This window comes from Typha latifolia, chromosome 11 (assembly GCF_019914945.1).
Source record: "Typha latifolia isolate L0001 chromosome 11, TyphaL0001v2, whole genome shotgun sequence".
Taxonomy (NCBI): domain Eukaryota; kingdom Viridiplantae; phylum Streptophyta; class Magnoliopsida; order Poales; family Typhaceae; genus Typha; species Typha latifolia.
Window position 1 is genome coordinate 9954652 of NC_133096.1, and position 19341 is coordinate 9973992.

Sequence of the window (19341 nt, forward strand, 5' to 3'; positions counted from 1 at the left end):
ACTATTCTTGCTCCCTTATCCCTACATCTCCAAATTCCAACCCCTCTGACTATATATTTTTTCCTTTCCGCGTTCCATCTTGGACAAGTTTCACCAACCTGGTCCATAGATAAAATAATACTAAAATTGATAGAAAAAAAATAATAGTTTTTAATTTTGCAGTATAACTATACCAAAGTTTAGCATTTTTGGGACTTAATTCTTATTCTGGTTTGTTCTAGAATTTATCCACGGTGGTGTAGCTTTGGTGGAATAATTCCGATTCAAATTTCCACCATGAGGACCAGGTGTCTGGTCTCGAGTCTTCATACGTGTTATCGCGAAGCTTCACCTTCCACACCAGAAAAGCTTTGAATTAGTCAATTAATATCCATGGTTGCAACTAGAGATCATGAAAATTATTTAATTTCCGGATAAGATTTGCTGGATTCGGTCACCAACTTATGTCCTTTGATGCAATGTGAAATGTCCCTAAGATAAATTGACCATCTATCCTAGGAAAGCCACATGAAACATTATTATTTGCCACGACCCTCTTAATTCCGGAGAATAAATATTGTTAGATATCTGTCTCAAGGAAAGGGGAAGGGGAACACACCTTAAATCCACCTAGGAATATTTAGTCACAAAAGAAAGCCCTTTGACAATATTAATAAAGGAAAATAGAAAGCGAGAAAAATTATATTTTTACGCTAACTGAAAGTGATTATTTAGATTATTTACAACAAAAAGTGTAACAAAAAATAATAGGTAATTGAAATTTACATAGTAATCTTTTAAAACTCCTCTATTCCATTAAATCATATATTTCTCAAGGGGTTGCTATGTGCATAAAAAAATATTTGATTTATAAATATCATTTTCAATAAAAATTCCTGTTTTTATTTTTGAGAATGGGAGTCAAAATATTTTTATGGCAAAAAGTCATAATAGATATTACTACATCAACAACTCGTGAATATTGATGTAAATGAAACTTCTCCACTAATAAACTTTAGAATTTATATTAAATTTAAATTAAAATATAGTTGGATATTCTAGGCTTCGGCCTTATCCATTTGTACAACCCAAGCCATAGGGAAGGTGATAAGGTGGAATCTTTGGCTACACAATGGTTCAAGTGGAGCAACAAAGTTCACATATTAATATGATTCCCCACTTTGTCACACTAATTCCAACCATTAATAATTCGGCCAACACTATTTACACTTTCATTCTTTAATTTCCCTGGTCAAAGTTTTGCACAACTTTATAGAAATTTGAGACCTTCAAAAATGCAGCAAAAACTAAGTCCACATGATCTTACTGCCAAATACCTTGTTGACTAAAACAGTAACTAGCAGCGAAGCACATAGACTTATTCCAAACAAGCAAGCTATATATATTCTCTCATACCACTTTAAGGACTGGTGACATTGTATGAAAGAAATAGCTAACAAAAGCTTGGGCATGGGCAAGGAGCAGAAGGAAATGTTTGATGAAATTCCCACCTCTTATGATGAAGATGATGATGAGCTATCTGAGTCCTCCTCCATCTTCGGCGACGACTCCGATTCCGACAACGCCGAGTCCTCTTCATCAGACTGCACAGAGGATGCAAGGACAAACCAAAGCCGATCCACAATAGATTCAAATGGGCCTCTCTATGAGTTATCATCACTTCTTGCACAGCCCCCTGTCAAGTGAGTATTCATAGACTCTTCTTTGATTAATATCATCATCTGTGGGTGACATAAAAACTATAGTCATGTTACTCATGTACCAAGATATCTATCTAACGAAGTTGTGGGATATTTCAGGAGAGGATTGTCTAACTACTATCAAGGGAAATCTCAGTCCTTCACATCCCTCTCTGATGCAAGATGCTTGGAGGATTTGCCTAAGAAGGAGATTCCTTACAAAAGGAATATTAAGACATGCAAGAGCTATGCAGGAGGGCTAGATGAAGGCCAGAGAACAAACCATGCTCCTTGTCTTAACAGCAAGAGCATATCCAAGAAGCCTTCAAGGGGATCCTGTGGTAATCTGATGGCTAGGAGCAATAGCAAGAGCCTTCTATGTAGACCACCTGCAATTCCTGTGAACAAGAGCTTTTGCAACCATTAGACTTCATGGCAGATAGAAAATATCTATCTTTCAGTTGTCACTACAATTTTTTTTTTTCCTTTATCAATTAGAGTATGATAGCTTTGTTCATAGAGGATGTTGTTCTTGATGCATCTATTGTTGATGTTTCTTTTTTGCCATTAAATATGTATAATATTCAAAAGCTGAGAAATGAATGCATGCAAGGAGTATTACATTGACCGTCCTTTTGCCATTGTTTATAGGTTTCTTTATGCAAATTCTCATCTTTGAGTCATTGATTTGCTAATTGTAGAAATGCGAAGGTCACTATGGATTCTAAAATTGTCCTGTTCCTTGTCCTTATGGACCAGTTTCATTTGAAAAATATGTCAAAATCGAGATTGGCATCACTATTCTCAAATGCAAGGTATTAAGTAATAGTTTATAATTTACATATCATACAAACAAATCTTCAAATCATGGATACTAGCTTTGTAAAGGAGCAAAGGGACTGACCTGTCTCTTCGTAGACATCAGATGAAATTGCAACGGCATAGAGAAAATTAGCACGGTCCCTGAACAATGATGTAAGCAGAAAAAGAAGAAAAGATCAAGATTTCTGAATGCAATCATATCAGGAAGAAATCAATTCAGAAATGTGCGAGTACACAAGAATTAAGGTTTGAGTACAAATCTTGTCATTTGTGCTTCAGCGATTCTCCTGTAAAAATTACATATTATTGGTATGTTCCAAAATAATTACAAACTGCAAACCACACTCGAACATGAGATAGAATCCAGACATGTAATGCTCTGCTAGATAATCTTATGAATGAAAGGATAAGCAAATCGTGTGAGCAACTGCACCAAGAGAACAGGAAGAGTAGACCAATCTTATCTTATTGTGATCTCTTCCGAATGTTCCACCTAAAATGTTGTATTCGAGCCTGACATTGTTAATCTCTGTTTGGTTCATCGATCCTTGAGTGTGGGTTTCTGCTTCCTGAAGGCATGTGATGGCTCCTCTCGACAAAGTTCTCTAGTTTCAAGCACTCTTGTAACTGCATCACAACAACAGTCATGGTTGGCCTCTGGCTGGGGGCCCTTTTAGTGCACTCGAATGCTAATTCAGCAACATTCCAGACACAATCTGGATTATAGTTTCCTTTCATCGCTATATCAATGACATCATCAATGGTTCCTCTATTGAGCCTCTGGTTCACCCATTGAGTAATGTGAACTACTTCGGATTGGTCTAATATAGGGGGTTGTCCTGTGATCATCTCCAAGAGAACGACACCGAAGCTGTACACATCACTTTTCTCGGTGACTATTCCCGTAATACAGTACCTGCAGAGTTATCTTGTTAACTCACTTGTGGGCTTGATATATTTTGGAAGGCCCAAAAAATGAATTAAAATTAAATAAAAGCTCCCACAGCTACCATTTCTGCTACTTCTTACTCTCCCTCCTTTCCATCCCTCTGCCTCTCCTCCATCTCCTACCTTTACCTATCTTTCTTCCTCGGCATGAAGCCGGTGCCGGAAGGCACAGGACATGCTATCCAATACCCTCATGCTGCCAACAAGCTTGTGGCCCAATGTTGTGCCATGAGATTTAGAAACTTGACGATGATATTTTCAGCAGCTTTAAGGAAATAAAGGCACATCTCAATGTACATGTTTGGATGAGCAGCAATGTAATAGTTTTTCAACAATGAACTGCATTTGCTTGCAGAAGAAATGATGCTTTATGCAGTGACATTTTTTGATATGTTGAGCGACAATGACATTATATGTTAGAACATAAATATAATATCAGAGCAAAAATCACTGTTCTATAAAAGCTTAAACTTTTAAAGTAATTAGTGAATTAGTATAATACCAGAGCAGAGTCCTTGAGTTCGAACCTTGCCAGACTTTGTTATTTAAAAATATGAAAACCTCCCAAAGGATATAAATTAAGGAAGAAGGGTCTTGAGGTCAGTATCAGGCTCCTAGAATCCCAGAAAAAACTTTGAACTTGAGCATATGGATTACGTCAATCCCATAACTGACCTGAACAATCATTCTTCCTCTTCTTCTTCTTCTTCTTCTTCTTCTCCTCCTCCTCCTCCTCCTCCTCCTCCTCCTCCTCTCACCCAGATTCTATCCACTCTCTTCATCCACCTTCCATCCTTGCACCTCTCTCTCTCAATTGTTTGCATAACTGCTGGATTGGGTTGACACACTAGCAAGTTGCCAAGTATTTTGACACTCATATCATTGAAAATCATAACTAATTTCAATGAAGTAGCCTGGTCCGACCAAGCTCATTTTGCAAAAGATTGTCTTTTGAATTCGTTAGGTCAGAATAACAAAAAAAATTGTCCTTCCAAAACAGAAAGCTTGCATTTTCAGATGTACTTTCCTTAAGAGAATGACATTGCCTTTATTGAGTGCATAGTTACTGTTTAATTCAGATGCATAGAAATGAAAATTAGCTTATTATTTAGAGTAGCAAATTATCTCTTGATTGATTGTGTAGGTTAAGAAAATAGTACCACCCTTTTACTATTATTTATCTGGACAGCTTTCCATTCAGAAGTAAATATTTCAAGACGATCGTATAAGTTTATAGGGAAGATGTACAAAGACATAGAAAGGACATACTCAGGATCTAAGTATCCTTTTGTGCCGACTACTCTTGGGGCTGCATTGACAGAAGATTCAATGCCAATATCCTTTGACATCCCAAAATCAGCAATCTTTGCCCCTAAATTTTGATCCAAGAGGATGTTGCTGGTCTTGATGTCTCTGTGAATTACTTGTGGCTTGCATCCGTTATGTAGATATTCCAGACCTAAACGTGAATTATGGAAAAAGTTATAGAATGAAGACAAGAAAAAGGTTGAAAATGTGCTAGAACTGATGTTCTCTGTTGCTGCCAAACCTTCTGCAGATTCAAGTGCAATATGCAGCCGCTGTTTCCAAGTCAAAGGACTAGTTCTGCAAGCACCTAAAAGATCATTGCGATAACCCATTAGAATATTTGCTCAAAAGAGTAATGCAGAAACTTAGAATACGATACTTTCTTTGCAGTCAACATTGAAGATAGTATCACTGCCAACCTTCCAAATTTTGGAGTACTATGAAGTAGGAACACATGGTATTAGTTGCACATGAATTATGAGGAATAAATTTAAGGTTCTCGATAATGCATTGATAGGACAAATAAAAGAGATTTCTAAATCAGGACATATTCCAATATCTTATTATATTTCCCATTGACTTGTTTACCTATTCAAATTTTAATTCCATTCAATCGAGGATCTTTCCGTCGAGTGGCTTGCTTTTTGGACTGACAATGACCTAATACTGAATTCACCACTAGGTTCAATGACTTCACTATCATGCATTCGTTTAATATCACTATCATTCATTAAAATTTAATATATTAAAAAATATTCCCTTTAGTTCTCTTTCCTAGAGAAATACAAGTGTGACTATTCTAAGTTTCTAGCAGTTGATCCATAGGAAGAGCCAGATCAGCCCGCACGTAGCCATGTACTATAATTCAATTTGATACTAGATGATAAAAGAGTATATTAGTTAAGAACATGAAGTTTAGAACCTCTCAGATGAGATTCTAGTGTTCCTCCAGACATGTACTCATAAATGAGTCCCAAATGTCCACCATTGTTGCAGTAGCCAATCATCGAAAGCAGATACTTGTGATGAACCCTTGCTAAGTACTTAGCCTGCAACACCAGACATATGGATGCATATGGATTCAGAATATATCAAATGTAAATAAAGTCATAAAACATAAGAATCACAACACTGCAATATCAGACATACGGAGTGATATATACTTTCAGCAGTCAGTCTATGGTGGAAAGGTTAAGGGACACCAGGGTTTACTATTGGGGTCAGTGAAATCACAATCTGAAAAAATAGTTGTCATTTTTTCGGATAAACACCAAAAGAGTTCCAGATAAAGTTGGTAAGAACCTGACTTCATGATCTTTCTTCGATTGTAGAGATTTCGCGAACTTATAAAAAATCAATCCAACTGAAACCCCAAATAAAGCTCAAGAATAATCTTTAGAGGCTTCACGGGGGCTCTCATATGTACAAAAATACAGCAGATAGATGCAAGACCTTCAATTTTGTGCCAGGAATCACTGGGGATAATGGTTAATAATCTCTGTATTCTGTTGACATTTAACTGTTGGAGAATATATTTAAGTGATTACTGCATCAGTATAATTTGGGACAGTATTTGGTTAGTGTATAAAGCTTAAATGTGAAAAGAGTTTATGTGCATTTTGGTAAGGAAAGAGAGGTGATAATTTTATCACATCCACTCACTTGAAATAAAAAACATGCATCACTTAAAGCTCCCGTTCACTTCAAGGATAATTTTTTTCTTATTCTGGAATATAACCATTTATTTTAGAATAACAACTAAATATCACAATAATTTTATTCTAAAATACAAACACTACTCATCAAAATTATATCTTATACCACACATTAACTCATTACTAATTTACCCTTGATATCTATCCTATCAATCTACTTTATATCAAATCAAAGGACATTTATCGTAGTTTTATAATAGACAAAAAAACTTTTTTTTATTTTTTTCTTTATTTTCTATCACATTAAAGATAATTATTACACCCTTATTCTAGAATATAAATAAACATAGAAATAGTTGTTACTAGAATAAAGATCTCATTTCGTGAATAATAAATAAGAATCTATTCTAGAATTTCTCTTATTCCTAAAGTGAATGAGCCCTAAAGTTATGCACGTTGACCATATCTAAGCGGTAAGTGCACTCATAGAGAGAGAGTGTTTGATTGCTATTAACAAATAATGGAGGCTTATGCACCAACCAACAATACCTTACTTCTTGACTTCTTTCTCACTCAAATATCCATATCATCTCGATACCCAAGTATATTGCTTATTTGATGCTAACTTTGCCACTCATATATAGAAAATTCAAACATCCAGATACCATCATATGAACAATAATGATATCACCCTTCAATCCCCCATTAATATTTAATAGAAAGATAAATCCATACAAGGTGCATATCAAAGAAAAGAGTTGATTGGAGTTGATTACCTCGGTTACAAACTCTTTAACCCCTTGTTTAGATGACTGAGAGTGCAACTTGACTGCAACTTGAGTGCCGTCTTTCAAGAAACCACCATAAACTTTTCCAAAACCTCCTTCCCCAATTTGTTGGGTAAAGTTTTTTGTTATAACTTCCAACTCCTTGTATCTGAATCGCCGAATCTCAAGTTTCAAAGAAGTGTCCTGTTGATAGCATGCTGAGTAAAGCAAACTAATGTGAGGCGCATCCATGAATAGAGGTATAAATAGCTAGTATTTATTCACTGTACTCAAGCTAGAGCAAGGAAAGGAAAAGCCATATCAAAATTTACCTTTCCGTTTTCTCATTATATATATAGTAAGTATCACAATTAGGAACAGCAACACAACTACGGGAACAATCACAATACTAGGATTCATGGAATCCTCCCCCGAGGGTGGCATGCATGAACTGTCGTTGGCACAAAGATTTTCTCCAATTCTATCAGGAAAGAAATCGAATCACAATTGGACCTCAACCAATCTAATCAAAAGGTAAATAATAACTAAGTCTTGAAATGTTATAAAACCTTCTTTATCATATAGTTAACGAATAGAAGTTAACATAGAAAAAGGATATCCTGCTTGCTTTGTTTGCATATATATATATATATATATATATATATATATATATATATATATATATCTTTAACACTTTTACGAGATTGTGATGGTAGCAGATCCTTTCATAAGAGGCAGTCTCTTCTCTGAAACTAGACCAAGTGATAAGCAGCAGAATTCTCATGTTAAAACCAAATGAATATAGAAGTACGATTAGCCCCCACTCTCCAGATACAGTGATTCCATTAAGTGGCTACCCTAAATCCTAATTTGATTATAAATTGTTAGTTGTAGCACTCAGCATCATTTCCATCAATTTTTGCTCAATTGACCTCTGTGATTCTGTTTTAAGTATTGCATGCTTTCAGCAGAGCAATCCATTAGCTTTAACTGACTGATTGATCTGGCAAAGAATCTCGCAAGCTCATCAATTAATCAATTATTTTCAGATTTTGAAGAAAAGACCAAGGCCTTGTTTTCTTTATACTAAGGGAAAATCTAGAATAGCTATTCTAGATTCTTACTCTTAGAATTGTACTTCTAATTTAGAGTAGGGTATTCTAATGTCTACTTGTACTCCATAATATGGGTATAACATAAAATTGAGATAAAATATAAATAAGAAGTAAAAATTAACTCAAATGCATTTGATTTGATATATATATTTAAATTAAAGCGTTTTCATTTCTTGTAGGTACGTATTGCATACGTGTAGGTATGTAATGAGATAGGTTGGTAGTATGAGGGATGAAATGATTTTTAAGATAATTTTAGTTAAGTCAAAAAGAAATTGTAATTGGGTTTATGTGTGGAATAATTTGAATAATCTTTCTAATATAGAGTAGAGATAATTTGATATTTATTTTCTTAATCTAGAGTAGTGCTTTCTTATGATTATAACAAAAATTCTAGGAGCCCTATCACCGGAGAACAAAATTTGCCTACATTGGCTCACGGGCTCCATTTTAAAGGTCTATAAACATAAAAGTATCTGTCAGGTTTCCTGTTTATTTCCTACATCAGGTCATTATCAGATCCATCCAGCAGTCCCTTCTTGCATGAAATCAAACTACAGGAGGTATAGTTTAAATTAACATATGTGTAAAGAAGAACAATAAACCTTAGTGTAAGTAACCCATCTTGGGATTTCTTAAGGAGACCAGCAGGAATTGATCCATTCAGTTGGTTATCTGTCAAATCTCTGCAAGAAGAAGGTAATGTTGATACCACAGATCTATTTCACATTTATAACCAAATAGAAAGGATAATATGAGTACTTACAGGAATACGAGTGATGATAATTGTGCTAGAACATCTGGAATTGAGCCTGTTAAGTTGTTATGAGACAAATCCCTGGAAATGGCAACTCGTGTGAAACACAAAGACTATCGAAGGTTTAATATAATTAGTTTGTCTCGCTGATGTGCTACTTCATCCAAGGAAATGACAATAGTTATAACAACATGAATTCGGCAACTAGAGCAACAAAATGAAAAGGAAAAAAAATCAACAAAAAGGAAAACAAAGGTATAGTTTAGAGAGAGAGAGGATAACAATTAAAACAACATGACCACATACGACTAGTATTCCTGCACAGGAGCAATGTAAGCTATGTCATACAAGTGTTCTTCAAGTACTTTTGAAATCGAAACCAGTAACTTAAGACATTGCTTACAAAATACTAATATTATTTATGGATTTCACCTCCCCTTAGAAGGTTAACAGGGGTTAAGCGCTTGTTTATACATCTCTCTTGTTTCTTATACATGTATGCATGCTTTTTAAGTGAAAACTTACTCTGCTGATGTACAATGACTTGTCTTGAGCCTTGACAGTCCCAGAATTGTCAAGATTCAACCCAAACAAATAAACAAAATTCTGATTTATGGGCACTAGTAATGAAGAATAAGTAAGGGCAAGTCTGACAAAACTCACAGGTATTGTAACGCTGCAAGACTTCCAAAAGATATCGATATGCCACCAGTCAATCCACTAGATGATAGGTTTCTGCAAAATTCCAATGCATTTAAGAGAAATGTTTACGAAAGTTCTCTCCTTTTCTACGAGAAGTTCATATTTTAAGACAAATTGTTGCGAAATTTTGTCTTATAAGTACTCACACAGTCGTAATCCTTGGAGGGCTAGAGATAGCATAACTACAGTTCAATCCATCCCATGCAAAAGCTCTGGGAGCACATGGATCGCCATTCCAGCTTTTCTTCAGCTGATAAGTCTCCTTGATTGCTATCATCGCACTAACTGTTGTTAAAGAGTGGAAAAAGTGGAACTTGGATTAGCTCGGATAACTAATCCATAGAAAAATAAAAGAGGAACAGGGTATCGTGGTTATGCTATACCGTCCCCTCTATCCGTCCCGTTCCCGGTGATATCCAACACACGGAATAATTCTAGCGCATTAATAATCGGCGGAAGCGTGGACTTGCTCGTCGCTACGATGGATAAGTTATACCGGGGATATCGCGGAGCGGGTTTATCATTGAATAGGGCATCGGAATAGAGGTAATCCGGGGAAAAGGTATCGGCCCATTGGATACCGTTGAGGTAGATATCGAACTCTCGCTTGGCATCGCCCTGTACGGTCTGGAACTCGGAGAAGTATAACACGATTAAGAATCCGGGGTCTTTTCCCTGGGCGTCGGAAGTCCAATGGTATTCGATCTTGGAGGCGTTCTTGGGCGTGAGCGCGGTCTGGATAACGGCAGAAGGCGCATCGTAGTGGTCGACGGGGAGATGGCGGATGGGGGAGGTGGTGGATATCTCGGTTAAGCCGGGTGGCCTGGATAGCACCGTATTCCAGGGTATCCAGTAACGGTCGTAGGGATCATCTGGGTACCTGTACGTTTTCCGATGGGGAATTATTAATAAACCATAGTATTACAGAGGTCAACGGAATTATTCTACGGAATTGTTAATTAAACCATAGTATTACATACAGGTCCATGGAATTATTGATGAGCATAATTTCTTATGGGGTGATATGGGGAAAAAAATCCATATAATTATGTAATAAATCAAATAGAAAACAAAACTGACCTTATTATCAAATCGCTGTCTTCCTTTGGCCCCATGTTGAGCCTGGAATAAAGAACTGCAGATCGAAGGGCAGTCACAGCTGGATAATGAACGTCCTTTAATGGCCTCAACTCTAATCCAGAGATATAAGGAGTCCCTAATCCCGTATTTACCAAACAAACTTGTAAGTAATCCGTTTGGGCCACAGTTGTTACTTCTTCTCCACTAGCTTCATCAGATGCGTTCACCGTCTTCCAGAAATTTATCCCGATATAGAGGTCGAATAAGGGGGGTTTATTCAACCCATCATAGTTCCCGTATAAAAATAGCGCTCTTACCACGTATTTTTTTCCCGCCACTATAGACTTCAAGGTATAGCAATTCCGAGTTCCCGTCGGAAAACTTCTCACGTTCAAAAACTGCTTCCAGAATGCGGCTTTCACGTACTCGCTCGAGATGTTATAATTCGTCCCGGTGTCGATAAATTGCTCGTCGGAGGTGTATACTAGATTGGTTACACTCTCTGTGTAGTTAGAATTCTCAGAAAGGCCACAGTCGATGCTTATGAAACCTGCAAATAGAAAAGAAAAAAAACGAAAATTTGATTGTATAGGGTGTAATTTGCCAAAATTATAATGTATGTGGCGATATATCAAGGCACGAATAAGGACAAGAACTTGCCGAGATTATCGAGCTGGGCATGAACTCGAATAGTGACGGCCGATAAGCTCAGAAGAACTAAGAATAACGCCACCATCGCCATCGTCGAGCTGAGTTTTCCAATTATCACAGCCAATCTCCTCTTCCTCCCTTAGTTTTGAGATTAGTGGACGCAATGCTAAGGTCGAGAGAGGAATAAGTTATCGACTTATATCCCTGTGCCACCTCTGATGTCTTTAAGGATACCACGTTGGAATAACGTACGGTATCCGACCAGATTATCCAGCAGCCGCACGAGGATAGAGTGGGGCCAAAGATGGAATACCGTATGCGGATAGCTAATTCGCCAGCTTTATCCAGAAGTAAAATAAGAAGGTCAACGGATAGAGAGAGATTACATCAGAATAGTCGTGCAAGGTTGACTCGAGTTTTTTTTTTTTCGCCACCTTGACTTGAGACGTATTGTGTACAGTATAAACCCTCCTCTGTTTTATAATTTGCAAATAGACTCTTTTTATAGATATACTTGTAAAATAAGAAGGTCAACGGATAGAGAGAGATTACATCAGAATAGTCGTGTAAGATTGACTCGATTTTTTTTTGTGCCACCTTTACTTGAGACGTGTTAGATTGACTCAATTTTTTTTTATGTGCCACCTTTACTTGAGTCGTATTGTGTAAAGTATAAACCCTCCTCTGTTTTATAATTTGCAAATAGACTATTTTTATAGATATACTTGTAAAAAAAAAACTCACATTTTATTTAGTCGTAGCCACGATTTTTGACCATTCGAGCTGGTCTAGCATCCAATTTATTAGTGAACCAAACGAAAATTCCAATCTTGTAAAATGAAAAAACGAGGTTCTTATTTGCAAAATAGTACCCGTAATTTGAGAAAATGGGCTATTGAGGGCTCTGCACACAGCTCACTTATAGACATGAGTATGCAAAGTACTAAGATTAGGTGTAAACGATGTTGAATTTTAACTCAAATTCAGATTTCAGTATTTTGCAGGCTTACTGTGCTAGTGCGTTCGAACGGGCCCTGGAGGTGTTCAAACGCAGTTTCTAGACGAGGGCTATTGATGCAGACGTTCGAATAGCCCAGCCGTGTTCGAATGCGAATTTGAACCCGAGAACAATCTTGATGCAGGTATTCGAACGGAGCTTTGATGTTCGAACGCCAGTCTGTATTTGCATTAGGCGCGTTCGAATGCGCCCTGCGGAAATTATCAACTTGAGCCAGCCCTATAAATAGAAATGTTGGGTTTTAGGGCTTGGGGTGGGTATTTTACAAGAGAGAAAAACTTGCAGGAGAGAGTCACCATTGTTTAGAGTGAGATTAGAGTTGTAAACTCTTTTGTATTTGGATATTTGCATAGTGGATTGAAGATTGCTCCGCTCGTGGACGTAGACACATCGCCGAACCACATAAATCTTGATTCTTCCTTTTTTTCTCTCTGTGGTTTGCATCTAATTGGTGTTCATATTTGAGATTAGCTTGAATTTAAAAGTTCTCTACAACTAGCATCTTAGATTTGAACTTCTCATATTGATATTGATATTAGCTTTGTTAATATTTGATTAGCCCCAAAGTATTACTATTCTATTTGAATTTGTTTGAGAGTAAAGGGTTTTCCTTCCGCTTTCCTTACCCATTTGAGTATTTGCACAACAAAAGAATGTTATTATGTTCCGGAGATTCTCCAAGAAATATCATTTTTCTTTTTCTTTTTTGGGAAAAAAAATTACAAACTGCGAAGTGCATTCGATGTGAAATTATGAATCTAAAGATAAAGCAAGCTGTTGGGACAACTAGATCAAAAGAAAGAGAGAGGAATAGGAGGTAATTCTATTTTATCTTCCTGTCATTCCATAAGTAGCTATTGGCAAACGAAGCATTTCAAATGCCCTACTGCTACTGCCACCTCTGTACATTCTATGGTTCCTCAAACCGGAGCTCTCCAGCTCTAAGTATTGCTTTAGCTGCGTCACGACTTCAGTCATGGTCGGCCTCTGAATGGCACCTTTTGCAGTGCACTTCAACGCTAGATCAGCAACCTTCCAGACTGAATTCAGATCATAGTCTCCTTGCATCCTACCATCTATCACACTCTCAAAGATCCCTTTTGAGAGCCTCTGACGTACCCATTGACCGATGTTAAGATTTTCAGGTCCAGACGATATCGGAGGTTGTCCTGTGATCAACTCTAAAAGAACAACTCCAAAGCTGTAAATATCGCTCTTCTCAGTGATTCGTCGAGTAGCATGATACCTGCAGAGATGTAATACTAAGTTATATTTAAGTTCAAAGGGTCCTTCTCTGACTAAGCTCATGTGGCAGAAGATTCTGATTTCTGAAAAACACTTTGCAACATTTTAGAAGCATGAAGATGAAATATCTTTATATATAGATTAGTGAATTATCTTTCAGCAATAGAGAAGGCCAGGAAGTTAGCAATATCCTTTTATTTGTTCTTGCGTATTACCAAATAAATATATGAAGAAAGAGATCAGAAAGACATACTGAGGATCTATGTATCCTGGTGTACCGGTCAGTGCTGTCGATACATCAAAAGTATCTGCATCATTGTAGAAATTCTTTGAGAGCCCAAAATCGGCTAACTTGGCCTCTATATTTGCATTCAAGAGGATGTTGCTGGACTTAACATCCCTGTGAATTAGTGGTGGCACGCATCCCTTGTGCAGATATTCCAGCCCTGCACAGTTATACAATATATTGCTGGATGAAGGGGGAAACAACAGTCCAAGAAGACAGATATCTACTTTACTGCCAAACCTTGTGCAGATTCAAGTGCAATTTGGAGACGCTGTCTCCAAGTCAAAAGTGTACCGTTGCGAGCTTTACCTAGAAGCCATCACGAGAAGCCATTAGAAGATATATTCAGAGAACTGCACAGTTAATTTCAGATAATGTTGGATCTTGCCTATGATGTTAGTTGTGGAAAGCTCAACGGCCTATGGCCTATGTAATTAATTACGTGTGAACTATAAAGAATAAACTTAAGATTTGACAAAAAAAGTATAAGCAGATTGATTGTCTATGGTCAGGACACTTTCTGATATTGTAATACTTTTCCAAGTGACTTTTCTATTCATTTACATTATAAAGCCAGTCAATCAGGAAAACGCAAGTCCAAAAATAAATTAAAAACCTCTCAGATGATCTTTTAGAGTTCCTTGAGACATATACTCATAGATGAGTCCCAGATGATGTCCATCCTTGCAATAGCCAATAAGTGAAACCAGGTTCTTGTGGTGAACTTTTGTCAAATGCTGGGCCTGCGACACCATTCAGAATTTCAAATGGGGATAAAGCCTTAAGAAGAACATCAATTGAAGGTGGTATGATATATCCAGCTGCACTCTCACCATGTAATAGAGAACATGTCGACTGGAGATAAAACTTCAAACCTTTAATCTAATGGATACAAAGGTGAAGGAACACAAGGCTCTACTATGTGGTAAGGATATTGCAATCTAAATAATAGTCACCACTTGTGCTGATTAACTGTAGTTTCTAGATAAAGTTGGCATGTCAGAATCCGACTTAAGAAAGTATACAGCTGAAAAACCTTCAACTATGTCAGAGGGAATAACAAACTTTGGGAGAGTATAAGGTACCGATTACCATCAAAATATAGGTTTAAATTTTTTTTCCATCAATGGCCACACATTTGCTTTGTTATATTGGAAAATTTGTATCTCATGCATATCAGAATTCAAGAGTCCATATATCATCTAAACTGCCATTACAAGACCCACAGTGGGATCATTAATAAAAAGACAGTAAGCACATGACCTGTGGATATCAAAGAGGAGTTAATGGGATTTAGTTACCTCAGCTATAAATTCGTTAACCCCTTGTGAAGATGACTGAGAGCGCATCTTGACTGCTACTTGAGTACCATTTTCCAAGAATCCATTATAAACAGATCCAAATCCTCCTTTCCCAATGACTAGCTGAAAGTTTCTCGTTATAACCACCAGCTCCTTGTATGTGAATTGTCGATTCTCAAGTTGTAATGGGTTGCTCCCATAGTTGTTTTCTTCGGTGGAGTAATATTCATTCTGTGGCCTCACAGAGACACTTCTGCCAAAACCTATCAATGAAAAGCATTATACATATGGATATAAAATAAAACACTGCAACAAAATGGTGGCACGTGTAGCTTGTATTCATTTCATGCTAGAGATCACTAAAAATTACCTTGCCGTTTTCTCACTATGTACAGAACAAATATCACCACTATTAATAAAACTACAACTACTGGAACAATCACAATAATTGGTGTTATGGAACTCTTCTTCTTTGGTGGCAGCTCGCATGAGTTGTCGTAGGCACAAAGATTTACATTACCCCCAAACCTATCATTTTAAAGAAAATTGAACTAAGATTAGACTTCATCTAATTTAATCCAAAAGAAGAAAAACTACGAGCTTAATAATACTTCAATCTTCGAAACATCCAAAACGTGTAATCTTTCTAGTAAAGTTTGCATACATTTGTGTGCGTGTGTATAATTATTCTTCATCATGATACATAGAAAGAGTAATCTTTCTGGTAAAGTTTGCATACATTTGTGTGTGTATAAATATTCAAATCCATCATGCGAGCCTAATAGGATTGTGATGGCAAGATTCACTAGAGTGAGTTTCAGCTCTGACACCATACCAAGGAGAAACATGATTGCCACTTCAGTGCCCACAAATGCAGAAGTGGCATGTTCACATCCTCATCATCCAAACTATATATCAGGACATTATTTACATCAATCCAGTGGTCCTTTATTATCTTTCATCAAATTCTGTTGCAGGAAACATAGATTAGAAGAAGACAAGTTAATGAAGATTAGCAAACCTTAATATAAGTAACCCATCTTGAGATTTATTAAGGAGTCCAGCAGGAATTGGTCCATCGAGTTGGTTACCAGTCAGATCTCTGGAAGAAGAAGGTAATTTGATTCCCCCTATCTATTTCACATTTAGTAATCCAAACCAATAGGATAATATGGATACTTACAAGAGTACAAGTGATTTTAACCTTTCTAGAACACCAGGAATCTCTCCTACCAAATTGTTGTGAGACAAATCCCTGGAAAAACAAATTGTGGAACCAAACTATCCAAATGAAAGTTTTCTTTTTTTGCTTACAAGTATTAGAAAATATAGTAAGGTTGAATCCCATGGAACTTACAAGTATTGGAGTGATGTAAGATTCGCGAAAGATGTCGTTATGCCACCAGTCAATCCGCTAGATGATAGATTTCTGCAAAAAATTCCAATGGATTAGGGTGTCGAAGTTTTCTCCTTTCTTCGGGGAAATTAAAAAAAAGTCATCTTTAAGATAAAAAAACTCACACAGTCGTAATCCTTGGGGGGCCAGAGATAGGATAACTACAATTCAATCCATCCCATGCAAAAGCTTTGGGAGCACAAGGATCGCCATTCCAGCTTCTCTTCACCCGATACGCATCCTTGATAGCTATCATCGCACTCACTGTGGTAAAAAAGAGTGGAATTTGGATCAACTCGGATAACTAATCCATGGAAAAATTAGGAATAGCGTATCGTGGATATGCCATACCGTCTCCGCTATCCGTGGCGTTCCCGGTGATATCCAACACCCGGAATAACTCCAGCGCATTAATAATCGGCGGAAGCGTGGATTTGCTCGTCGCAACGATGGATAAGTTATACCGGGGATATCGCGGAGCGGGTTTATCACTGTATAGGGCATCGGGATAGAGGTAGTCCGGGGAAAAGGGAACGACGGCCCGTGGGATACCATTGAGGTAGATATCAAACTCTCGTTTGGCATTGCCTCGTAGGATCTCGAGCTCGGAGAAGTACAAAACGGCGACGAATCCAGGATTCTTATCCTGGGGGTCGGGAATCCAGTGGTATTCGATCTTGGAGGATTTCTTGGGCGTGACGGCGGTCTGGATAACGGACGACGGCGCCGCGTAGTGGTCGTTCGGCGAACTCCGGATAGCTGAACTGGTGGATATCTCGGTCAAGCCGGGCTCATTATTCCAGGGAATCCAAAACCGGTCGTACGGATCGTCTGGATACCTGTTTTGTGATTGGGTCCATAGAATTGTCTAAATTGTTGATTATTTAGGTAGTGAAATGTAAAACTAATAACGCGACTCACCTTATTACTACGTCATTGGTTGGTCCCATGTTTAGGCGTTCATAAAGAGCTACAGATCGAGTGGGATCCACTACAGGATAAAGTTTTTCTCTTAGTGGCCTCAACTCCAATCCAGAGATAAACGGAGTCCCTAATCCTTTATTTGCCAAACAAACTTGCAAGTAATCCGTTTGGGCCACAAGAATAACTTCTTCCGTGCTACTTCCATTAGATGCGTTCACCGTCTTCCAGAAATTTATCCCGGTATAGAGGTCGAATAAGGGGGGCTTATTCAACCCATCATAGTTCCCGTAGAAAAATATCGCTCTTACCAGGTATTTATATCCTGCCACCAGGGAGTTTAAGGTATAGCAATTCCGAGTTCCCGTCGGAAAACTTCTCACGTTCAAGAATTGCTTCAGGGATGCACCTTTTACGTACTCATTCGAGATATTATAGTTCGTCCCGGTGTCGATAAATTGTTCGTCGGAGGTGTATTCTAGATTGGTTTTATTATCTACGTAGCTAGATTTTTCAGGAAGGCCACAATCGATGGTTATGAAACCTGCAATCATTGGTTTAGTACTACAAGTTTTGAAGAACATCAAATAGAGGAATAAGTTAAGAGCTTACCGAGGCTATCAAGCTGACCATGAACTCGTACAATGGTGGGAAAGAAGCTCAGAAGAATTAAACACCAGATAACCATCGATATGAATCCTCTGTTCCTCTTCTTTGAGAATAATTAATGGACACCGTGTTGTGATGGAGAAGAATAAGTTGTACTTATACGTTGGATATCGATCGTTGGACTAATTAAACGCCGATTACTTATCCAACCTTTGATCTCGTCAAGAATATATACTATGTCACTGGTATTTAAGCAGCCCCTCTTAAAACCAGCGATAGCACGTGGATAAAGTTGGCCAGGCTCACGGACAGGATAGATAAAAAATACGAGGTATAATCTTGCCATCTTTGCAAAGGGGAAAGTTTTTAATAACGAAGTCAATGGGAATAAAAGATTTGACTCCAAGTTGGTAGCAACCACGATACCAAATGACTTCTGATTTATTCTGAGGCCAATTTGCTGGTGATTATAGAAGAACGATTCAACCAACGTATGATCTGAAGTCTCTTGTTTGATATCCCAATGGTTAAGACATAGATTCCCTTTGTCGAATTTTTTTTCTCTATTTCTAGAGAAGGAGAAATTCTCGAATAAAAGAATCTTATAAGAGTTCTTAGAGTAAGGGTACTTCCATTCTTAATATTTAATGATTCACACTTTTAATTATACAATATCAGAGAATTAACTTTGGAGGAGTTCCTGTGAAATAAATAGTTATATCTTTTTGTTGTCTTTGGATAATTATTAGAATCTGGATCTACTTAAATTGAAATGGTATATAGGTATGTTGGAATTTCAGCACAGAACTTCTGATGCCATATTAAATAACCAACTATTCTAAGAATATAAAACAGTTATAATAGTCAGTTCTTTATAGTTAAAAAAATATATGAACTATTCAAATAATATTATGAAAAAGTTAATTGGTGGTTTAATAGCATCACTTGATTTAGTTAATAACATGATAGTACGATTAGATTAGAGAAACAACTTGGCATGCGATGGCTTAGAGCAGATCTCAGTGATATTTAGTTCAGAGCAATTATTTGACGATGCATATAGACTAGATAGTTAAAAGTT

At 37.2% G+C, this 19341-nt stretch overlaps 3 protein-coding genes and 1 non-coding gene across 4 annotated transcripts; 2 read left to right on the top strand and 2 right to left on the bottom strand.

The window, feature by feature from the left end:
- Nucleotides 1–1170: 1170 nt before the first annotated feature.
- Nucleotides 1171–2306, top strand: LOC140797358 (uncharacterized). The gene is made up of 2 exons (XM_073150728.1): nucleotides 1171–1682; nucleotides 1800–2306. The coding sequence occupies exons 1-2, from the start codon at nucleotides 1420–1422 to the stop codon at nucleotides 2104–2106; spliced, it is 570 nt and encodes a 189-aa protein (XP_073006829.1). The 5' UTR covers nucleotides 1171–1419; the 3' UTR covers nucleotides 2107–2306.
- A 279-nt stretch (nucleotides 2307–2585) lies between these two features.
- On the top strand, nucleotides 2586–2688 carry LOC140798354 (U6 spliceosomal RNA). The gene has a single exon (XR_012110829.1). It is a non-coding gene; the product is annotated as a U6 spliceosomal RNA (small nuclear RNA).
- Nucleotides 2689–2742: 54 nt separating this feature from the next.
- On the bottom strand, nucleotides 2743–10930 carry LOC140797352 (receptor-like protein kinase At3g21340). The gene is made up of 12 exons (XM_073150719.1): nucleotides 10834–10930; nucleotides 10137–10633; nucleotides 9900–10038; nucleotides 9715–9786; nucleotides 9061–9132; nucleotides 8900–8980; nucleotides 7512–7660; nucleotides 7189–7397; nucleotides 5680–5806; nucleotides 4999–5064; nucleotides 4719–4908; nucleotides 2743–3417 (listed from the first exon to the last, which is right to left on the bottom strand). Exons 1-12 carry the CDS (start codon nucleotides 10866–10868, stop codon nucleotides 3024–3026), a joined length of 2031 nt encoding a protein of 676 aa, XP_073006820.1. The 5' UTR covers nucleotides 10869–10930; the 3' UTR covers nucleotides 2743–3023.
- A 2374-nt stretch (nucleotides 10931–13304) lies between these two features.
- LOC140797347 (probable LRR receptor-like serine/threonine-protein kinase At1g05700) lies at nucleotides 13305–18205 on the bottom strand. Its single transcript, XM_073150713.1, has 12 exons — nucleotides 17652–18205; nucleotides 17082–17569; nucleotides 16856–16994; nucleotides 16692–16763; nucleotides 16518–16589; nucleotides 16356–16436; nucleotides 15705–15862; nucleotides 15335–15597; nucleotides 14650–14776; nucleotides 14274–14342; nucleotides 14001–14193; nucleotides 13305–13748 (listed from the first exon to the last, which is right to left on the bottom strand). The coding sequence occupies exons 1-12, from the start codon at nucleotides 18203–18205 to the stop codon at nucleotides 13331–13333; spliced, it is 2634 nt and encodes an 877-aa protein (XP_073006814.1). The 3' UTR covers nucleotides 13305–13330.
- Between the last annotated feature and the right edge of the window lie 1136 nt (nucleotides 18206–19341).